The 22,324-nt window shown below is 42.0% G+C and overlaps 1 protein-coding gene across 1 annotated transcript in view; it reads left to right on the top strand.

Annotated features, from left to right (window-relative positions):
- Nucleotides 1-3,058: 3,058 nt before the first annotated feature.
- The window catches only part of LOC129868205 (PDZ and LIM domain protein 4-like), a 37,752-nt gene continuing 18,486 nt past the window's right edge, over nucleotides 3,059-22,324 (top strand). The window contains exons 1-2 of the mRNA XM_055941965.1: nucleotides 3,059-3,366; nucleotides 13,674-13,825. Coding sequence (XP_055797940.1) covers nucleotides 3,274-3,366; nucleotides 13,674-13,825 — 245 coding nt within the window. The 5' untranslated portion in view covers nucleotides 3,059-3,273. The remainder of the gene's footprint in view (nucleotides 3,367-13,673; nucleotides 13,826-22,324) is intronic.

The raw sequence follows: 22,324 nt of genomic DNA, 5'->3' as shown, positions 1-22,324 counted from the left end.
AACACCTGGTGTCTGTATGGGTGACTGAAAAACAGAGATGTTTGATTACATATATAGTGATGGATAGCAAGGTAAATCGACTCTACCCTCCGTGAGCAGGGAAGAGCTACAAATAGTTCCTATTCATTATGACCATCACCACAACTCACTGTACTGGTGAGTCCTGGCTGATGAGCATGTTGTATAGACAATAAACTTAGGCTAACTAGAGATACTTTGGCGCTGTGGTTATCTAACGATTACATCTGTTTCTAATCAAGACCTTACTGTGAAATGTGTACTTACAAGCCCTTAACCAAAAATGCAGTTCAAGAAATAGAGTTAAGAAAATATTTACCAAATAAACTAAAGTAAAAAATTAAATAAAAAGCAACACAATAAAATAACAATAACAAGGGGGGTACCGGTACCGAGTCAATGTGCGGGGGTACAGGTTAGTCGAGGTAATTTGGACATGTAAGTAGGGGTAAAGTGACTGCATAGATAATAAAAAGTGAGTAGCAGTATTGTAAAAACAAGGGGGGGGTGAATAGTCTGGGTGGTCCTTTGATCGATTAATTGTTCAGCAGTCTTATGGCTTGGGGGTAGAAGCTGTTAAGGAGCTTTTTGGACCTATACTTGGCGCTCCGGTACCGCTTGCCGTGCGGTAGCAGAGAGAACAGTCTATGACTTGGGTGACTGGAGTCTTTGACAATTGTTTGGGCCTTCCTCTGACAACGCCTAGTATATAGGTCGTGGATGGCAGAAAGTTTGGCCCCAGTGATGTACTGGGCCGGATGCACTACCCTCCGTAGCGTCTTACGGTCGGATGCCGAGCAGTTGCCATACCAGGTGGTGATGCAACCAGTCAGGATGCTCTCGATGGTGCAGCTGTATAACATTTTGAGGATCTGGGGACCCATGCCAAATTTTTTCTGTCTCCTGAGGGGGAAAGGTGTTGTTCCACTCAGCATTTTTCAAACCACATGAATTAAACTTAATTTCTCTCTTTAGACAGTGGAGTTGCAGTGCCACCATTGTTTCCACTGTGTCACACTGTCTCTTACTGTATGACGAGGCATCGGCAACACTGGCGACATAAATCTGTGAAACAAGCTGTGAGCCACAAATATACTTTATTTTATTTTACTGGAAATGTTACCAATTGTACATCTGCAGGCCATACACAAGGCCTTAAACTGGTGGTGTTGATCAGAGACATTTCCACTGTGTTTTTAAAGGGAGAATAGGCATCAAAAACATATATTGTTTTCAAACAGAAGGGTTGATGATCAACAGTTTATGCAACACTTGCACTGACACAGATGAAGTCATTCTCCAGACACTGGCATTGTGACAGAGCTGTACAGCTCATGCTTGAAAGACAGCTGATTAACCTCAGTGTCTCCTATAGGTGTACTATGGCTCCTTAGTATGTAGGGAACATAGAACATCACTGGTTTGATATGCTCTCATTGACACACACACACACACACTGTTGTTCAATACCATTATATATGTTATTATTAGAAATCAGTTACATCTGTCAGGCTACTCTGACACAGGTAGGTATGGACCCCTGACTCACTCTGACACAATAGTGTTCACCAGCATTCCCTCAGACACTTCTTCAATTCCCATGTCTGTTTTGTACAGACACAGGGCTAGCCTAGCCATGCTGGAATGTCTATGAGGTCATAGACTCCCAGACAGAAATCATACTCAGTGAGTCACTGTATAATTGACTGGGTAAATCGGTGAAGAGACAATTAATTTACATTTCCTGTTTTTGAATGCATCCAGATTTGTAATGTTTTCAATCAATATCAACATGATAACTTTTCAGTTGTATCTATTGTTCAGTTGCTTTCTCTGGCATAGGTTAAAGTCCACAATGGATTTGGTCTCCATAGTCTAAGTCAGGGTTTCCCAAACTCGGTCCCCCTCCTGCACCGAGCGGGGGCCCCAGGACCGAATTTGGGAGGCCCTGGTCTAAGTCAGGGATGGGCAACTCCAGTCCTTGGGGCTGGAGTCAGGGCCGGCTTCAGGCATAAGCCGTCGCTTAGGGCTCTCGGACGCTTTTTGTAGAAACTCAGTAGGGCTCTCAAATTGCTATTGAGAGTAAGAGCAGTAAACCACACCAGGTGCAATTTCGAAATTTCATTGTGCATCAGCAATTTTTCTCTTGCTATGTCAGTCACTCAATTAGCTGGCAATTAGCCATGTACATTTTTAGATTGGTAGTTAGTCTAGCCAGCTATCGAAAATAGGCACGCAGGGCATGTGCCCAGGGGCCCTGACCTCCAGGCACGGTCCCCCCATTGATTTTGTTAGTCATTCTCACTCAGATATCATATTAACATGGCATAAATCATGGAAAAATATGTAGAATTGTAGGAATTTGGCTTTAAAACTGCTATTTTTCTCTCTCTGCCCCATTGTAAAATGTGTAGAATTGCAGGAAATTAACTTTAAAACGTAAATGTTTTCTTCGCCGTCAAGAGTGGGGCCAATAAAATGTTTTCCCTCGAGGTGGGGAGCCCTAACCTAATCTCACTTATGGCCTCCCTGGTCAGAGGAGTCACACTTTTTCCACATCCATAGCAAACACGACTGACTAAACTAATTGCATTCTAAACTGAAGATCCTGATTAGTTGATTGTTGGAGTCAAGTGTATTAGTTTGAGCAAAAGTGTGACACCAAGCAGGCTCAAACTGCATTTACACAGGCAGCCCTATTCTGATTTATTTTTCTTCAGTAATTGGTATTTTAACCAATCAGATCATATCTGAAAAAGAGCTGATGTGATTGGTCAAAAGTCCAATTAGTGGAACAAGATCAGAATTGGCTGCCTGTGTATATGCAGGTGTTTAAAAAAACGCTGTCCTACTATACACATGCGCCTACTAACTGGACCCTGGGAACAGAAGTCTAATGTCCCATCTATCCCAATGTTGTACTTTTTTCTTTAGTTAAAAAACTACAATATGTACTTCTAATCTAGATGGTCTGGCAATCTAAACCAATAAAGAGTGGACCGTTTCCATGGAACCGCGTTTCGTTGCACCCTCCCATTCATATTAAACTCTGTGCGAGGCGGGCAGTCAGGCGGCTTCACACAACAACTCCCCATCACACGTCAGAGGCGGTTTTATTATTTAAAGTTGAATCAAGTGGAGTAGAAAGTTTTTGCGACAGAGACAGTGTTGCCTAGCAGCTCATAGGTGGTGAACCTAGTTGTTTTGCACAGTTTATCGCACAGCTCCTACGGATATAATTTTTCTAAATCAACTATGCCCCAGACCGTGACACTGAAGGGACCCTCACCTTGGGGTTTTCGACTGGTCGGTGGAAGGGACTTTAGTACACCGTTAACTATTTCGAGGGTATGTAGCCTAAATGTGTTCCCATTTATTTAATTTCATGTCAAAATACGATTGCTGCGTTGGGTCTAATGATTTTCATGTCATTTGTCACCACCCCTTATTGTGAATTGAGGTTGTATTTCGACAACGAATGCCAAAATGATACACAAACGAGGCTGACACATTTCACCGCTCGACTGTCCCGTCTCAATCCTTCTAAAACCACAGATTTTCATTTGACCATATTCACATCCAAGTGTTTACGTGATTGTGTTGTCAGCATATTCCCAGAGGCTCGCAGTGTCCCGCTTCCTATAGTTCAAGTCAGACGGTGAAAACTATCCTCCCGCTCGTGCGTGGAAGTTTATTCAAGTGTGGCACTCACCACATTGTGCCGTTGTAGGGCTGCTGTTTATTACCCCAAACACCCACACATTCTGTATCTATTAGGTGTTCACTTTCCATGTAGTATACAATTTAACTGTTAAGGTCTTCTCGCATGGTAAAGTAGCCAACTGTTGAATGAAGTGTAGCGTGTTACCATGCGGTCATTGTGAAATGCAACGGTTGTTGTTAATCTGCTCTGCCAACATAGAGAATGGTCGCGTTCGAGTGGATCACTTATATTGTCATCGCCGTTTTAAGTGTTGCATTATAGTTGTGTGCGACTACGTCGACTGCATGAACTAAACAAATCATGTGATCAAAGGTCATGCAATTTTGATCAAGTCGCTGCAGTTGCTTCTCACCAACTGCATCATGCAGCCATCATCTGCATTGTGGGAGGCACAGTTTGTCAACCAGTCATTATGGGATTTTTGTATGACCTACGCGAACCGTGGCCAAATACGTGCTGAAACAGGAACCAACTTTGTTCTAAAACTACAGGGGATACACATGAAAAGCGATAGACTTCTCTAACCAATTAATTGTACACACGTTATGTTTCCAGTTTGAGTGTTTGATATGGGCGTGTAGGAAAGTTTATTTCGACATTGATACAAAAACTTTTAGAAACAAAAGCCGCTATGTCAACCTGAACTCAGGAGTAGACGTAACATAGCAAATGTAAACTGAAAACAGTCCAATTAGATTTTGTATGTATTAATTATGGATGTTCATCCACTACGTATATGTTACAAATTATAATTTGTATGATATGTTGCAAATTGAAAGAATTCCATCGTTAGGCTTACTGCTTGAATACACCCAACGATAGAAGACTCTAAGGCCCAAAAGCTTATTTTAGCATGGGCAGTGCCCAATGACTGTATATGAATGGACAAAGCCATCGATCACGTGGCACCATTCATTCCTATGTGAAGACTATTGTGAATTGAAGCCATATGAAGTGGGTTAAGATCGCACCTCATGGACCCATAAAATGCTAATTTTGAGCTACACCTGGATGTGACGTTGCAGGCTAGCTCAGTGCTGCCCCCTCATTAACTCGAGTTGAAGGCCGACCGGGGTACTGCAGACTGCCATTAGCAGCTTGGGGCGGCAGGTAGCCTAGTGGTTAGAGCATTGGACCAGTAACCGAAAGATTGCTAGATCGAATCCCTGAGTTGACAAGGTAAAAATCTGTCATTCTGCCTCTGAACAAGGCAGTTAACCCACTGTTCCTAGGCTGTCATTGTAAATAAGAATTTGTTCTTAACTGACTTGCCTAGTTAACCTCTCTTGGACACGTGAGACGGTAGCGTCCCACCTCTTCAACAGCCAGTGAAACGCTGTGCGCCAAATTCAAATACAGAAATACACATTATAAAAATCAGGAAACAAAACATATTTTACATATGTTTAAAGATGAACTTCTTGTGAATCCAACCACGGTGTCAGATTTAAAAAATGCTTTACGGCGAAAGCATACCTTACGATTATTTGAGAACATAGCCCACTAGACAAATCATTACAAACAGTAGCCTGCCAAGGTGAACAGTTACATGTCAGAAATGGAGATAAAATTAATCCCTTACCTTTGATGATCTTCATATGGTTCGATAGTCTCTTTATATCCAAAAACCTCTGTTTTTGGTTGCATTTTATTCAGTAATCCACAGGCTCAAATGCAGTCAAAACAGGAAGACAAAAAAATCTAAATTGTATCCGTAAAGTTCATAGAAACATGTCAAACGATGTTTAAATTCAAGCCTCAGGTTGTTAGCCTAAATAATCGATAATATTTCAACCGGACAATAACGTCGCCAATTTAAAAGGTAAACAAAAAAGGCACTCTCTCGGTCTCGCGCATGAAAAAGCTCTGACACTTTAGGGTCCACTCATTCCGACTAATCTTACTTCATTTTTCCGAATACAAGCCTGAAACAATTTCTAAAGACTGACATCTAGTGGAAGGCATATAAACTGCAATTTGAGTCCTAAGTCAATAGATACTGTAATGGCATTGAATAGAAAACTACAAAACCAACAACAAAAAACCTGGTTGGATATTTTTCTCAGGTTTTCGCCTGCCAAATCAGTTCTGTTATACTCACAAACACTATTTTAACAGTTTTGGAAACTGTAGAGTGTTTTCTATCCAAATCTACCAATTATATGCACATATCTTCTGGGCCCGAGAAGCAGGCAGTTTAATTTGGGCATGCATTTCATCCAAAATTCAGAATGCTGCCCCCTACCCTAGTGAAGTTAATAAATATATATAATATATATACAAAAATATATAAAAATATATATAAAAATTAATTAGCAACTAAATTATTCTCAACTTCTGTTTTTTTTATTTAAAATATTTATTTACACGAAGATTGAGCATTTGACCTGTTTTCTGAAAACAATGCCTGCAGTACCGTGGTCGGCCTTGAACTTCTGTGGCAGTCGTTCTCCCCTGTTGAGGACTTTAACCATTTTGAAGTCGTCAACTTGGTGGGAATTCCTATGGGTTGAAGTAATAATAATAAGAATTCTATCTAGGTTGTCAGGAGGGATCAGCAAATGAATTTTATTTGTGAGTAAACATTTCTCAACTGCAGGTGGCAGTAAAACGCCAAGCTTGGCTTTATACCTGTTCAAACAACGCACTACAGGTGGCAGTATGCACCCTTTGTAACTCGTAGAAGAAAATTGACTACTTCAAAATTGAGATGGCTTCAATGACGCTGCCTGTGCGCTCAGACGCCATAATGAGATTGATACAATGACGAGGCCTCTATCATTCTGTCTGCCAAGAAGACCCAAACAAACTTGCTACAATGTTGCCATATGATGCGGGGCGTGTCTATTGGCCCACATGATATACTATTAACCACACAGTAGCTTACTTATGGCTGTCACATATCCATATAATAGGCTATAATCATGTATAATATCAATATAATATATAAAAGCTCAAACAATCTTGCTTTACCGCAAGATATGGGTAAAGGGTTGATTTCTAAGGTTCTGAATGAGTCGGGGGCCCAGCAGTGGATTCGGCAGTAGCCAATGGTTGGTCTCAGTCAAGGATAAACTGTGGTGGGCTCCTGGAGTGGGCCGGGTGTTGACATTTGTTTTTCTTCAGAGATTGTGGCACTGCTGAGGGATTCCAGCTGTTGTCTCAGCTGTAAGATTCCAGACCCTTTAACTACCACTCCAACCAAGGATGTCATTTTTTGATTTTGATTCATGAGAGAAGACTGACTCCAGGTCAGCTGAAGGTACCCTCTTTCATGTTCCAGGCCATTGACATAATCACTTGGCCTAGTTGTTTTTTTAAAGGCCTGAAGAGCTTTGCGTTTACAGTACCTTTTACTTTGTTCAGTGTGAGGACTGATCATCTGATATCATGACTGTGGTTTTCATTGTACCAAGAAGACATTAGACTTTCTCAAATCTTCGTTAGGCCGGTTAGATCAATACCATACCCAAACTGCATTGTTGGCACTATAACAAGACTATGATTCAAGCTTTGTCAGATTTTGGCCGATGTCACTGGTTGTGTGCGTCCCAAAGGGTAGAAACTAGTGCACTATATGGGAAATGGGGTGCCGTATGTGATGTTAATCACAGGTTAGAGTGAGATCCAATGGGGCTTAAAAGAGCATCAGACCCAGTCCATAACACCAAGTCAAAGTGTCGTATGTAGTCAACTCCAACTTTTTTTTAAACTTATAATGGTGGGAAAGGAATCCAGCTGGGCTCATCCAGGGCGACGGTTCTGAAGCCTGGTCCCGGAGACCCAAAGGGGTGCATATTTTAGTTTTTGCCCTAGCACTACGCATTGGATTCACACCAACTCATCAGGCTTTGATTTGAATCTGGTGTTTTAGTGCTAGGGAAAAACATTTGCACCCCTTTGGGTCCCCAGGTCCAGGCTTGAGAATCACTGAACCAGGGGGCTAGTTATATGCTACGGTAGATCTATTGTTGTTCAATTCTGCTGATATAGTATTCCCGGCTTGCTATTAATCACATTCACTGCATTCCTGCTATACTGCCCCATGAGTGTACGTACTACACCATATGCAGTACTGATGTAGCAAGGTTACAATGAGGAATCCACATGGGGACATTTGGACAACCCAACCCCCACATGGTTCAAGCTCAGCGTAACCATTTAGGAAAAAGCAGAGTAGACATGCCTAACCGGCGAGATACTTCAGTGTTTTTCCATCCAAGTGCTCAGCGGCACTCTATTTTACACAGAGGGAAGATTCCCCTGCGCATATCTGAGTTCATGATCTAGAACACCTGCATTCTGAGACAGTGAAAGTTCTGGGTCCCAGTACACAGTCCTGATAGCAGCAGCTGGTTTGTAGCTAAAGGTGCTAATTTTCTGAGGTTGGGGAATTGGGCTGGAGTTGATGAATGTGATGTCCATAGGACTCGTGCATCTAAATTGCCAGTCAGGGTACCCAGCCAGGTCACTGATGTAATTCCCAAAGCACTTTGAAGGGATGTGTGGGATAAAACCTTGTTAAATCAATGTCAATTCAACTCTCATGCACGATATGACGCAAGTGGCCAGCTAATGGTGCCAATTGACAAGCATTTTTCCTCTGAGACAGTAGTTCACTGCTCCATGTAATGTAAATTTAATACAAAAATGTCTGTTAAGGATTATTCACAAGTTTCCTTTTCTGAGAATGGATGATTCCCAGCTAATACAGAACTTTCCCGTAACGTTCCCTAAAGGTTATATTTTGGTTATTTTACGTAACTTCCCCACAACTTTCTTGGAAACATTTGTTCGCTAGGTAGGCTATACAGTTGTTGTGGACCTACACACTGATGCCAAGGTCAGATCCAGTTCATAAGGTCTATACATATCAAGCCTTTACAAACCTTGTGTATTTTCTCTACTCACTGTGACTGAGGTCGCTGACTTTTACTCTTTATCAGAGATGTATTGTCTCTGAGTGGATCAAGCTAGAGTCTTCTGTACTTGACTCTAAATGTCGAAGTTTCCTTCTTTCAAGTGTAAAGCGAGGTTTACTTCACCGACATTTGAACTCTGTTATATTTTCCTTTCCTCTGAATTTATAAGTTATTTTTAAGAGAAGGATGTATCTAACAGGCAGTAAATATTTTTTTTTCCTTCTCCTGGTTCTTCCTAAATTTGATTTACAGGCCTTTCTTGTTCACTTGCTGTTTTATGATTGTTTTCCCTAACACCATAGTGCTGAACACATTAGCTGTGTTTGAATACCCATACTAACGTACTGTATACTACATACTTAATGAGTATATACTATGTCATTTTAGTATACTGTAAACTAACAGTATCCTTTCAGTTGAGTGTACTAGCTCTTTGCCTGTCTACTGGAAGTTGAAATTGTTGCTATGCAACCTCTTGCTAGCTAGGTAGCATAACAAATTACTAGTTTGGGTGTGTTAAATTCAGTCTGGAGTGCCAGAGTGTGCTCAAATTCAGAGTGTTGTCAGATTGTCTGTTTGTAAATTACGCTTTTTGCTTTTGGAGCGTACCTTGGGCGCTCGGGCCGAGGAGTAGGGTTGATTTTGAGCGTTCTGACCTTTTAACATCAGCCAAGCACCCAAGCTAATGTTGGCTGGCTTGCTAGCTTCTTCCAGATACAAATGAGATCACTCTGACCATTTTACTCACCCTAGCAGAGCTGGTTATCCAGAACGTTGGTGACTGCTGCTGGCAACAATTTAATTATGCTTTTTTGCCTACGTTTACTGACACCGGCCATATTCAATGGGTGTTGCGCGCTCATGATTTCATTATTCTGCGCTCAGAGTGCTCTGAAATCGGATTAGATAGCTGGAGTGAATTTACAAAAGCACCAGAATGTCTATTGAGAACGCACAACGACTTTACCATTTAGCTACGCTAAGAATGACGGGAATAATCAAGTCAATAAATGTTGGGTAGTTAGTAGAGGTTGACCGATTTTAATCAGCATGGCTGATTTTCAAGTTGTCATAACAATCGGTAATAGTCATTTCTGGATGCCGATTATGGCCGATTACATTGCGTTCCACGAGGAAACTGCGTGGCAAGCTGACCACCTGTTACGCGAGTGTAGCAAGGAGCCAAGGTAAGTTGCTAGCTAGCATTAAACTTATCTTATAAAAAAAAAAGGCTGCCTACCACCACGTTTAAGTTACCGGGCAAAGAACTTAAACGGCAGCTTTTTTACATGGTGCATATTGCACTTTTACTTTCTTCTTCAACACTGTTTTTTTGCATTATTAAACCAAATTGAGCATGTTTCATTATTTATTTGAGAGTAAATAGGTTTTATTTATATTATATTAAGTTAAAATAAGTGTTCATTGTTCATTCAGTATTGTTGTAATTATTTCAAATATCGGACGATTTAATCGGTATCGGCTTTTTTTGGTCCTCCAATAATCTGTATCGGCGTGGGAAAATCATAATCGGTCGACCTCTAGTAGTTAGTTAGCCTATAGTTAATATACTGGCAAGTTTGATGTATAAGTAACGTTAGGCAACCAATGTTAGGTAGCTAGCTAACAACATACCGGTACATACTGCTGTAATGATATGCCGTTCGTAAGGACAGCGTAGCTAACAAATTGTCAGCCAACATAATGTGTAAGGTAACTTATTTGAGAAGTCATTACTTTATTACATTGCTCAACATTTTCTTAACATTTGTCATAATTAAAGCAATGAATTTATCTGCTCATTGTACTTCAGCTGCATATTTTCTGCCATTTTCTTCAAATCTGAAAACGATGTAAAGCAACGCCTATTTCCTGAAGAAAGGAAATAGTGGCCTCTGTGTGTATACTTCATATTTTGGCGAATTTAGTATGACATCCGGAAACTTTTGGGATACAAACTATATCCATACTATGACCAGTAAGTGTACTATTTACTCCATTCACGTCACAAATAGTATGGTTAGTATGAGTATTCGAACCCCGCTATTATCTCTGTGCCCCTAAGCGTTCTGTCTCTGTGCTGCATACCTAAGAAGAGCCATGTGGCTTACAGCCAAATTAGATTTACTTACTTTTTGTCTGACAATATTTTCCTGCAGCCATTTCCAGCACTTGAGGCATTCAACATGGTTTCAATTACCGTCATACAAATGACAAATTCATTTATACAATTCTAGCACATACTCAGTAAAGAGTCACAAATAAAATAATGGATATTGGTCAATGGACTGCACTGCAAGGAGTGGACTCATTTGCAATGAACAGACATTTAGCTACATCAATTGGAATCAGAGCGTTACTCAATGACTGACGCCATAGTCATGTACGCAGCATGGTAAGCTACAACCCCCCCCCCCCCCCCCCCCCCCCCTTGGCTGTATTGAAGTTCAGGAGCTCTCTCCCTGGCTTTGCCATCTCATTAGAGAGCTAATGTATTTACTCATAAGCTGTTCCATTGTGTTTATGGCATTGGCTCGTTTCAACTCCTTTGTAAGAATGCGACAATCAAACGGCATTAGGAAATTTGTAAAGTAGCAAGTAATGCTTTTCCGTAAGCGTCTCCATCAACAAGCAAGCAAACATAGTTGTTTGTTTGTTTGCCAGCATTATTCCTGTGTTTCACCATGTGAGCCTTTCTGTTGCCTTGCCTAGCGGTCAGTCAGGCCCACAGGGCAAAACTGTTGAGATAAAAGCTGCTGTACTGTGGCACACAATGATGACACTAAACCATACTTTGACCCTGCCTTATTTCACACCTCACCAAGCACTGTTGATCCTGCTGTTTCCAAGCAAACACTTACTGTACGTTGGGGGACTAGCTCAGTCTTTGGCAGGCCTCATGGCCTTTGTGACATTAAAATGTAATATGCTAACTGTTATCTGACTGAATGTGTTACTGATTAACTGTGTCTCATTGTGTGAAGGGACCACATTCTAGAGTGACTCAATGTTTTTAGATTGCTCAAGGAATGCACTGAATATGCATGCAATCGATTTTCATAAAATATGCTTAAGAAGGGATCTGGAGTCTGAACCTTTCACCAAACACCCTCCATACATTTAAACAGGGACTGCTTGTTTTACTAATAGCATCGGTATAGTGTGTATCGTTGGGAGTTTGTGTAAATGCATCCGAGCGTGTGTTCTGGATAAAGGCCTGTTGTGGAGGCTTGGTGTGAGAGCATGAGTGAGTCTCCTATGGATGGCCATTCATGCCCTGACCCTGGTCTTTGTCCCTCTACAATAACAACACAACCTCCTGCACCGTGACACAGCCACATCGTTCACAATACACCTCTGTTTTCTCAGGCGCAGTCAGACCCCATGGCAGTGACCCCTAAGTTTACTGGGACTGCCTGTGACCGAGAGGAGTCAGAGGCTGTAAATTAGGCATTCCACACTGAAACTCTTGTCTCGGCTATTAGTTTTTCATGGGCCATGAATTTATATGCTTTTCCTCTCAAAGCACTGCTCAGTGTGCTGGCCTGCTCTCCTGCTGCGGAACTCCTCCTGCTCACTTTTTCTCCATAGATATTGTGAAGTGCTATAGATCAGAGTTTCCCAAGAACATTAACATTGTTCTTAAATTATTAAACTGTCGGCTGCCATTTTATTTATAATGGGCTGTGTCAAAATATTATTTTAACACAATTGTGTTCCAACCATTGGTCCCAATGATAATCTATTCTATTGTAACTTGCAGGCAGCATTCAGAGTAATATGCCATATTGAGATCAAGTTGTGATTGCTCTTTTATGGAGTGAGAGCTGTGTAAGCGCTTAAAGAAATTGATTACAGAATAGTGACACTTCTGACATTTATCAAACATCTTCACTCTGCTTGAAGTATGGATTGGTTAGGGTTCGGTCCAACAAAGTTTGTCACAGGAGGTAAAATATTCCATTCATCCATGTGTGTCATAGAGAAAGGATGTTGATGGCCACCCCTCTTGTATACTGAGTGTATCATGTACAATTGTAATTGAACATATATTTTTTTGTACTTATATTTGTGGTGTGGTTTTCATATCAGCCCTTTTTTGTTCTTCCAACCTCACCTACACACTGTTTTTAATCTGTTTTCTTTTGGTGCAAACAAAAAAACAGCCCCTTCCTATGGCTGGTCTAGTTATATGGGGGACGGACTGTTGTGATGCTTGGTTTCATTTGACCTCTGTCTGCCAAATCAAGATGTCCGGTAATGGAGGCATGGAATAAGAAGGGCGATGGAGGGGGGGGGGTAATTATGGAAAATTGCTGTTATGTAAACAAGTGTCTGAAGGGGAAACGTACTCGGAGGAAGTAGGTGAAACCTCCTTCTCCCTCCTCTGGCGCCAGACAAATGTCCACAGGGGCTTAATATATCTTGAGTGAGGACCATAGAGAGGAACCTGCACTGTATTTCAGTGTTAGACAGGTCTCGTTAGAGGGCCGTTGTTCGGATGGACAGCACTCATTGGCTGGGTGCATCTTTAAAAAAAAAAAAAAAAAAAAACGATATCCTATATAGTGCACCACTTTTGACCAGAGCCTTATGAGTCCTAGTAGAACATCATACAGGGAATTGGGTATTGTTGATATCCTGTAGATTTGGGTGATATGATTTTATTTAGGTAGTAAGGCACATTTTGTCTTCTGTTGAATTTCATTGTTTTAGAACCTGCTTGTCATATAATAATGGTGGCTATCAATGCCTTGACACTCATTTCACAATTTGACAACGTTAAATTGATTGCAGAGTTGAAATTACCAAGCCTTAATAACGATTTTAGTGGCTGCCTACTCATTTTGCTGTGTCACTCGCTGCTGCTCGCGTTAGGACATGTAAACCTATAGTCCTAGGGTAGGTAGCATTACAGCCTGAATAGACTGTCAGTATTATTGCATTTTGGCTGGGTGTGGCACTTCCACCCTAATATATTATTTTGTGTATCTTTGTTTGGTGGTTAGGTAACACCGGACAGTAAGGCGGCACAGGGGGACCTGTGTCCTGGGGACACCATCCTGGCCATCAATGGCGACAGCACAGAGACCATGACACACATGGAGGCCCAGAACAGGATCAAGGCCTGCATGGGGGAGCTCACACTGGCCGTCAGCAGGTAAGTCTACATGGTACTGTTTGAGTCCCACATGGCACCCTACCACCTACATAGCTCTGGTCAAAAGTGGTGCACTATATAGGGAATAGGGTGCTATTTGGGGGTGCACCCTTCAGATGCTATACTGACCTCAAAATGATTGTCTTTTAAAGTTGTTTTTAGAGAGGAAACCAGACAGCATTGACAAGAGGTCTGATTGGAACGAATGACACAATGCATTAGATTGAATTGTCTGACGCAGCCATGTAGTGTTCTTTTCAGTCACATGGAAACCAGCCAGTGATCAGTTCTCTACCCCCACAGAGCACTCTTGCATCACATTCATTAGGCATACACATTGTGGCACAGCATTGCCTCTGAAATGGACCGTTGGATTGATATGGTTTATTCAGCCCATCATGATGGGTGAAACGGCTCTTTCCACTGTTTACACCGATGCATAATTCTCAGTTCAGCAACATTTGCGACGAGTTATTTGGTGTTGGGGAACAGGAGCTACATGTTGTAGTTCTCTAATTCACTAATCCAAAGAGAATGGTCAGGCTAAACCGTTATTTGGAACAGAGAACTCAGAAATGGGGACAAAGCAGTGGAAGATTTATTTTTTTCCCCAGCTTTCCAATGGAGGGTTTGAAATTCCCAGATGAGAAGAGTAGCTGGCTACTGCGGTTTGGGATAACAACAGATCCAGGTTGAAAATGTCCTGAGTAGTAAAGTGAAGAGTAGGCACAGAATTGTACTACACTTCAGCCTATAGCAGACTTTGCACATGCAATGGAAATGGAAAGGAGAATCAGCCTAAATTCCACATCCATGGGTAACCTGATCCATCAGATGAGCAAGAGTCATGGAGTTGTTTGAGCTCAATGTTTTATCCTGTCAGAAGAAACTTTCCACTTTCCGTTTGTGTGTATCTAGAATGTGCTTTCCCCGAAACGCTCCGGCCTCTGAGAAGCGGTCCATTTATCAGACTGAGCGTTAAGTGCTATATCCACATAGGAGTTGTAAATTTATTTAAGGATACTCAAGGTTGAGTTCAGTGCGATCTCCAGTGGGAACTGAACAGCCCATTGCTGTAGAAAGCCACAAGGTGAGCTTTCCTATGTTGAGTTCACAAATGTACTTTAATGCTTTTAAATGGATCTTGGCTCTGACATATTTCATCAAAAGCAATATCAATCAAAAATATTATCTTTTTTTTGTTAGCCTCTACTCCATCAAATGCATGCTTTTTTTCAATCAGTCAGGAGCATGAGCAAATGATTAGGGAAACCATAACTGGAGGGTAGAGATGAAATGCCATCCAACCACTCCTGCAGAACCAAATAAGTAAATGCTGTTTCACATTCATCGATCTTTTCTATTCTCCATGGCTTAATGAGAACATCCGAAAGGCAGGTCACAGCAGCACGACGCCCCGGTATCTACTGGCATGTGACCTTTTTCACTACACCATTGAGTAATTTCTGTTGGCCTGAGCTGCTGACCCTGGATGGTGTGTTGCACCGATAACTATGCACCCTTTTCTCCAGCCCCAGCTGAAATGAGCTGCTAGCATTCAGTGCGAGGTATGGAGCTGGTGGAATGGGCGGGGAAAATGGGCGGGGAAAATCCACGTGGGCATAAGAATGTTACTTTACAGCGCAGATTTGTGCTGTGTGTATGACTGGAAATTCAATTACATTGACTGCATTTATAGTGTAGTTTAGCATTGGATTTCTCTCTTATACCCAGAGGATATAGGGCACTTCAAGTCCCTCACTTTATGCAATGTGTGTTAGATATTTTACCTGCATTTAAAACCTCAGAAGGTACATTCCCTTCACACTTACAGTAAGCACAAGGGAGGGGAGATTTGAGGGCTTAATATGGATAATGCTCACTTTATTGATTTCTTGACAACAGGAATGTTGCATGACAAAATCAAATGTATTTGTCATATGCGCTGACTACAACCGCTGTAGACTTTACCGTGAAATGCTTTTTACTGTATGGGCCCTTTCCCAACAATGCAGAGGTAAAAAGAAACATTTGATAAATAAAAAAGAAATATTTGAAAATATTAAATATATTTTCAAACGTATTTAATAATTATAACACTGTAAATATTAACACTGTAAAATAGCAACAATGACACTATATACACAAGGAGTACCGGTACTGAGTCAATGTGTAGGGGTACGAGGTAGTTGAGGTAATATGTACAATGCTTTCAGAAATGATTTATACCGCTTATTCTGTACAGGCTTCCTTTTCACTCTGTCAATTAGGTTAGTATTATGGAGTAACTACAATGTTGAGCCATCCTCAGTTTTCTCACAGCCATTAAACTTGAACTGTTCTTAGTCACCATTGGCCTCATTGTGAAATCCCTGAGCGGTTTCCTTCCACTCCGGCAACTGAGTTAGGATGGGTGCCTGTATCTTTGTAGTATACACCATCAAGTGTTATTAATAACTTCACCATGCTCAAAGGGATATTCAATGTCTTTGGGAGGCATTGGAGAAACTCCCTAGTCTTTGAAGTTCACTACTCCACTGTGGTACCTTACAATTATCTGTATGTGTGGGGTACAGAGATGAGGTATTCATTCAAAAAGCATTTTAAATACTATTTCTGCACAGTCCATGTAACTTAGAACTTAAACATATTTTTACTCCTGAACTTATTTATGCTTGCCATAATGAAGGGGTTGAATACTTATTGACTCCAGACATTTCAGCTTTTAATTAGTAAAAATATAGAAACACAATTTCACTTTGACATTGTGTGTACTTTTTGACGGCACTGTACATGTAGGTAGGGGTTAACTTGACTAGGCATTCAAGATGAACAATGAACAGAGTAGCAGCAGCGTATGTGACGATTGCTTGTGTGGTTATAGTCCAGGGAGTGTGCATAGTCAGTCAAAAAAATAAAGAGCTCAATGCAAATCATTTGGGTAGCCATTTGATTCATTGCTCAGCAGTCTTATGGCTTGGGGTTAGAAGTTAAGGAGCCTATTTGGTCCCATACTTGGTGCTCTGGTACTGCTTTCCATGTGGCAGCAGAGAGAACGTCTATGACTTGGGTTACGTTTCCTGGAGAGACGGAAGTATTGAACTTGTAGATGTATTTTTGTTTGGAATGACCAGAAGAGGCCAAGGCCAAGTTGACTTACCCAGAAAATAATATTTTTGAGAACAACAGACCAAGCCCTCATTAAAAGACTCTGCTATAAAGGACTCATTGTGAGGCTGGAGAGGCCTGTAATTTTCTGGTGCTGCCGTTGGATAAATATATGAGCATACATGTCTGCTTGTGAACCAAAATGACATTGGTTGCAGTGAAGCTTGAGGCACTTAAGTACAAGAAAGTCTTAGTTATGCCTCTGAATTCATTACTTTCATCAAAATTTCATAACCTGTTTTTAAAGAGCCTTCATAGAAGAAGCCCTTAGTAGCTAACCAGAGCCTCGTGAAAGCAAGTCAAAGAAATCTATGCAGTTCATAACTGGGCTTGGAAGAGCAGCTGTGGAAAAGACACTGCCTCTGAACTGAAAAATGGTTGTATTAATACATTTGTCACACAGCAGTTGGAAGGAAAGAGAAAGGCGGAGGAAGACACACCAGGGCCCGGTTTCCCAACAGCAGCTTAAGGCTAAGTTCATTGTTTGAACCTTCATAGGCGCATCGTTAAATCTCTGAGCTGTTTCCCAAAACCACCGTTAACGTTTCAATTGAAAACGCTCGTAATCTAACACCTGCCTCACCACTCGTAGGACAGGATTTGTTGTATTTGTTTTGTTGCCCTCCTGTGTTTAAAGTGACATCTCAATTAAACATAGAATTGCATGGTGTAGCCGTCTGTCTGACTCCAGAACAAAGTTGACCACGAAGTTGCTAATGTCTTTGCAATTGATACAAACAAGCAACATAGAAAAAGATACAAATGAAAACCGAGATGACTGCATTAAAATATAAAGGGTAACGGTTAGGTGTATTTCAATCATATTGAAATGCATTTAATGTTCAATAAATTGAGTTATTTTGCTAATTGTAGGCTGTCTAATTCGTCTCAACGTATTTCATGATGTGTAGCCTAACGTGTGCGATGATGTGCCAAATATGTGATTTTGTGCATTCTTTATGGGGTAAGCATTAGAATAAGCCACCTCAATATTAGGTAATATCTCTCTAGGAGCTGATCCATCACTATTGTGAAGGACAGATTTGAATGGAGAAAGCTATTGAAAGAGAGCGCATATTGTTTGTTGTGTTACTACCATGCTGTGTGTGTCATGTATTGTTGTCTTGGGTCTCGCTTAATGTAGTGTTGTCTCATTGTGTTTTGTCCTATATTTATATTGTCTTAAATATATATATAATCATTTAAATCCCCGGCCCCCGTCCCCGCAAGAGGCACTTTGGTAGGCTGTCATTGTAAATAAGAATTTGTTCTTAACTGACTTGCCTAGTTAAATAAAATATCAGTATCGACACATTCTCCGACGCACTTAGCGACCGTTCTTTCTGCGTAGTGTTTTGGGAAACGCATGTTACGTCTTTGGCCGTTTTGTAGGAAAGATGCGTTAAAACCTTCGGGGGGGGGGGCCTAATTTCTATCGTGAACCCGGGCCCAGCTTCAGTAGAGCTTGACACAGTCACCACTTCAACCCATCCAACCCCCTTGCTTCATTTCCAGCCCCTGATATGCTCCCTCAGCACTGCGCTGTGAGGTAAAATGGCTCTGCTAGTTTGGCATTTCTGGCTGCCTGATCTAAAGGTGTGTCTCGCAGGGAGACTGGCCGTTACTAAACAGGCCCCGCTCCAAGTTCACTGTGGCGTCAGCTTCGGGCGGACAGAAACCTGGCAGGTCAGGGCCGTATTGAAACATGTCATGTCTCCCTTAGCTGGACTGGATATCTTGGGCCTCAATGAAGACACGGACCAGCTGTGGTGCATCTCACCTCTCAACTAATGAAGTCATGAGACCAGTGGCGGGGGGGGCAGAGACTGAGGGTGAGAGCTAAACAAAGAGGGAGAGGATGTTTTGCGACCGTTGTCCTGGTCTGACTGCCTGGACAGTGAGTCAAAGCTGTGGAATTATGAATGGTACAGGGATTTGACGCGCAGTACTCCTGCTAGGGAGGGAGGGAACAGCCAAAGAGGGGAAAAGTCATCCCAGGGCACTGTTGCGGTTGAAAATGCCACGTCAAGTGAGCCGGTGGTCAGGAGGGGAGATAATAGCCCTGCTGCTGCCATTTGATTTGTCTAATTCAAAACCATGAATCTAGTAAGTATCCCCCAAGTCTGGTGAGGAGACTCCATAAGTGTGGTTTTAACCAGTCTCCAAGATCAGAGACTACATTTGATCCTGTCATGTTACTGATAAGGAAGTAGCAGCATGATGGTTTTGATTTATGATTGTGTAATATCAAAAGACTGGTTTTCAGTGGGATCAGGAGTCCAGATGCATTTGATAACAGAAAGACGTTGATGTAATGCTGTTGATTTGTCATCTTGTTCTGAGGGTAGCTTCCCCCTCTAGTCAATGCGGCATGGAATTTCCTCACAGCCGAATTAAACCATCCACATTCTGGGATTGTAACATACTCTGTTTCACGGAAAAATGGCTAGCTTGGGACATGCTGTCGGAGTCCGTACAGCCAGCGGGATTTTCAGTGTGTCGCGCCAACAGGAATAAACTTCTCTCCGGTAAGAAGGGCGGGGGTGAATCTTTCATGATTAACAACTCATGGTGTAATTTGAACAACATACAGGAACTCAAGTCCTTTTGTTCACATGACCTAGAATTCCTTACAATCAAATGTTGACCATCTCCCAAGAAAACTGTCCTCCGTTATTTCCACAGCCGTTGTATATCCCCCCACAAGCGGATACCAAGACGAGCTTCACTGGACTTTATGCAAACTGGAAACCATATATCCTGAGGCTGCATTTATTGAAGCTGGGGATTTTAACAAAGCTAATTTGAGAACAAGGCTACCTAAATTCTGTCAGCATATCGATTGCAGTACACGAGAGTAACACGCTCGACCACTGCTACTCTAAATTCCGCGATGCATACAAGGCCCTCCGTGCCCTCCTATTGGTAAATCTGACCATGACTCCATCTTGTTGCACCCCTCCTATAGGCAGAAACTAAAATGGGAAGCGCCCGTGCTTAGGTCTATCCAACGCTGGTCTGACCAATTGGATTGCTTGGATCACGTGGACTGGGATATGTTCCAGGTAGCCTCGGACAACAACATTGACTTATACGCTGACTCGGTGAGCAAGTTTATAGGAGATGTTGTACCCACTGTGACTATTAAAACCTTCCCTAACCAGAAACCGTGGATTGATGGCAGCATTCGCGCAAAACTGAAAGCACGTACCACCGCATTTAACCATGGAAAGGTGACTGGGAATATTGCCGAATACAAAGTGTAGTTATTCCCTTCGCAAGGCAATCAAACAAGCAAAATATCAGTGTAGAGACAAAGTGGAGTCGCAATTCAACGGCTCAGACACAAGACTTATGTGGCAGGGTCTACAGACAATCATGGATTACAAAAAGAAAATCAGCCCTGTCATGGACATCGTCTTACTTTCAGACAAATTAAACAACTTATTTGCGTGCTCTGAGGACACTAGTGCCACTGACGTGAACCGCTACCAAAGACTGTGTGCTCTCCTCCGTGGCCTATGTGAGTAAACGTGTTAACCCTCGCAAGGCTGCCGGCCCAGACAACATCCCTAGCCGCGTCCTCAGAACATGCGCAGACAAGCTGGCTGGTGTGTTTACGGACATATTCAATCAATCCCTATCCCAGTCTACTGTCCCTGCATGCTTCAAGATGGTCACCATTGTTCCTGTTCCCAGGAAAGCCAAGGTAACTGAACTAAATGACTATTGCCCCATAGCACTCACTTCTGTCATCGTGAAGTGTTTTTGAGAGACTAGTCAAGGATCATATCACCTCCACCTTACCGGCAAACCCACTTAAATTTGCTTACTGCCCCAATAGGTCCACAGACGATGCAATCGCCATCACACTGCCCTATCCCATCTGGACAAGAGGAATACCTATGTAGAACGCTGTTCATTGACTACAGCTCAGCATTCAACACCCTATTACCCTCAACTCAGAATTTAAGCTTGAGACCCTGGGTCTTGACCCCACCCTGTGCAACTGGGTCCTGGACTTCTTGGTGGGCCGCCCCCAGGTGGTGAAGGTAGAAAACATCTCCACTCCGCTGATCCTCAACACAGGGCCCCACAAGGGTGCGTTCTCAGCCCTCTCCTGTACTCCCTGTTCACCCACAACTGCGTGGCCATGCACGCCTCCAACTCGATCATCAAGTTTGCAGATGACACAACAGTGGTAGGCTTGATAACCAACAACGACGAGACAGTATGCAGGGAGAAGGTGAGGGCTCCCAGAGTGTGTTGTCATGAAAAATAACCTCAATGTCAGCAAAACAAAAGTGATCGTGGACTTTAGGAAACAGCAAAGGGAGCACCCCCCTATCCACATCAACTGGGCAGCAGGGAAGGTGGAATTAAAAAATAATAATAATAAATTCCTCGGTGTACATATCACTGACAAACTGATAGTCCACGCACACAGACAGTGTGGTGAAGAAGGCGCAACATCGCCTCTTCAACCTCAGGAGGCTGAAAAATGTAGCTTGCCACCAAACCCTCACTAACTTTTTTACAGGTGCACAATCGAGAGCATCATGTCGAGCTGTATCACCGCCTGGTATGGCAACTGCACCTCCCACAATCGCAGGGCTCTCCAGAGGGTGGTGTGGTCTGCACAATGCATCACTGGGGGAAAACTACCTGCCCTCCAGGACACCTACAGCACCTGGAGTCACAGGAAGGCAAAAAACAATCTCTTTATTCATTTTTTTATTTCACCTTTATTTAACCAGGTAGGCTAGTTGAGAACAAGTTATCATTTGCAACTGAGACCTGGCCAAGGTAAAGCATAGCAATTTGACACCTACAACAACACAGAGTTACACATGGAAAACAAAAAGTCTATATACAGTGAGTGCAAATGAGGTAAGATAAGGGAGTTAACTTCTCTGCGCTACGGATCCCTTTTATGGGATCATTTTCCTAAACAACCGCTGAATTGCAGGGCGCAAAATATTACTAAAAATATTTATAATCATGCAATCACAAGTGAAATATACCAAAACACAGTTTAGCTTGTTGTTAATCCACCTATCGTGTCAGATTTTGAAAATATGCTTTGCAGTGAAAGCAATCTAAGCTTTTGTGAGTGTATCAATCAATGCTATAACAGTTAGCCCCAAATTAACATTGTCACAAAAGAAAAGTCAGAAAAGCAATAAAATGAATCGCTTACCTTTGATCAACTTCAGATGTTTGCACTCACGAGACTCCCAGTTACACAATAAATGTTCTTTTTGTTCGATAAATATTACTTTAATAACAAAACGCCATTTGGGTTGCACGTTATGTTCAGAAAACCAAAGC

Source organism: Salvelinus fontinalis, chromosome 13 (assembly GCF_029448725.1).
Source record: "Salvelinus fontinalis isolate EN_2023a chromosome 13, ASM2944872v1, whole genome shotgun sequence".
In the NCBI taxonomy this organism is placed as follows: domain Eukaryota; kingdom Metazoa; phylum Chordata; class Actinopteri; order Salmoniformes; family Salmonidae; genus Salvelinus; species Salvelinus fontinalis.
Note: the sequence above shows the minus strand (reverse complement) of the source record. Positions and strands in the feature narration are given on the sequence as shown.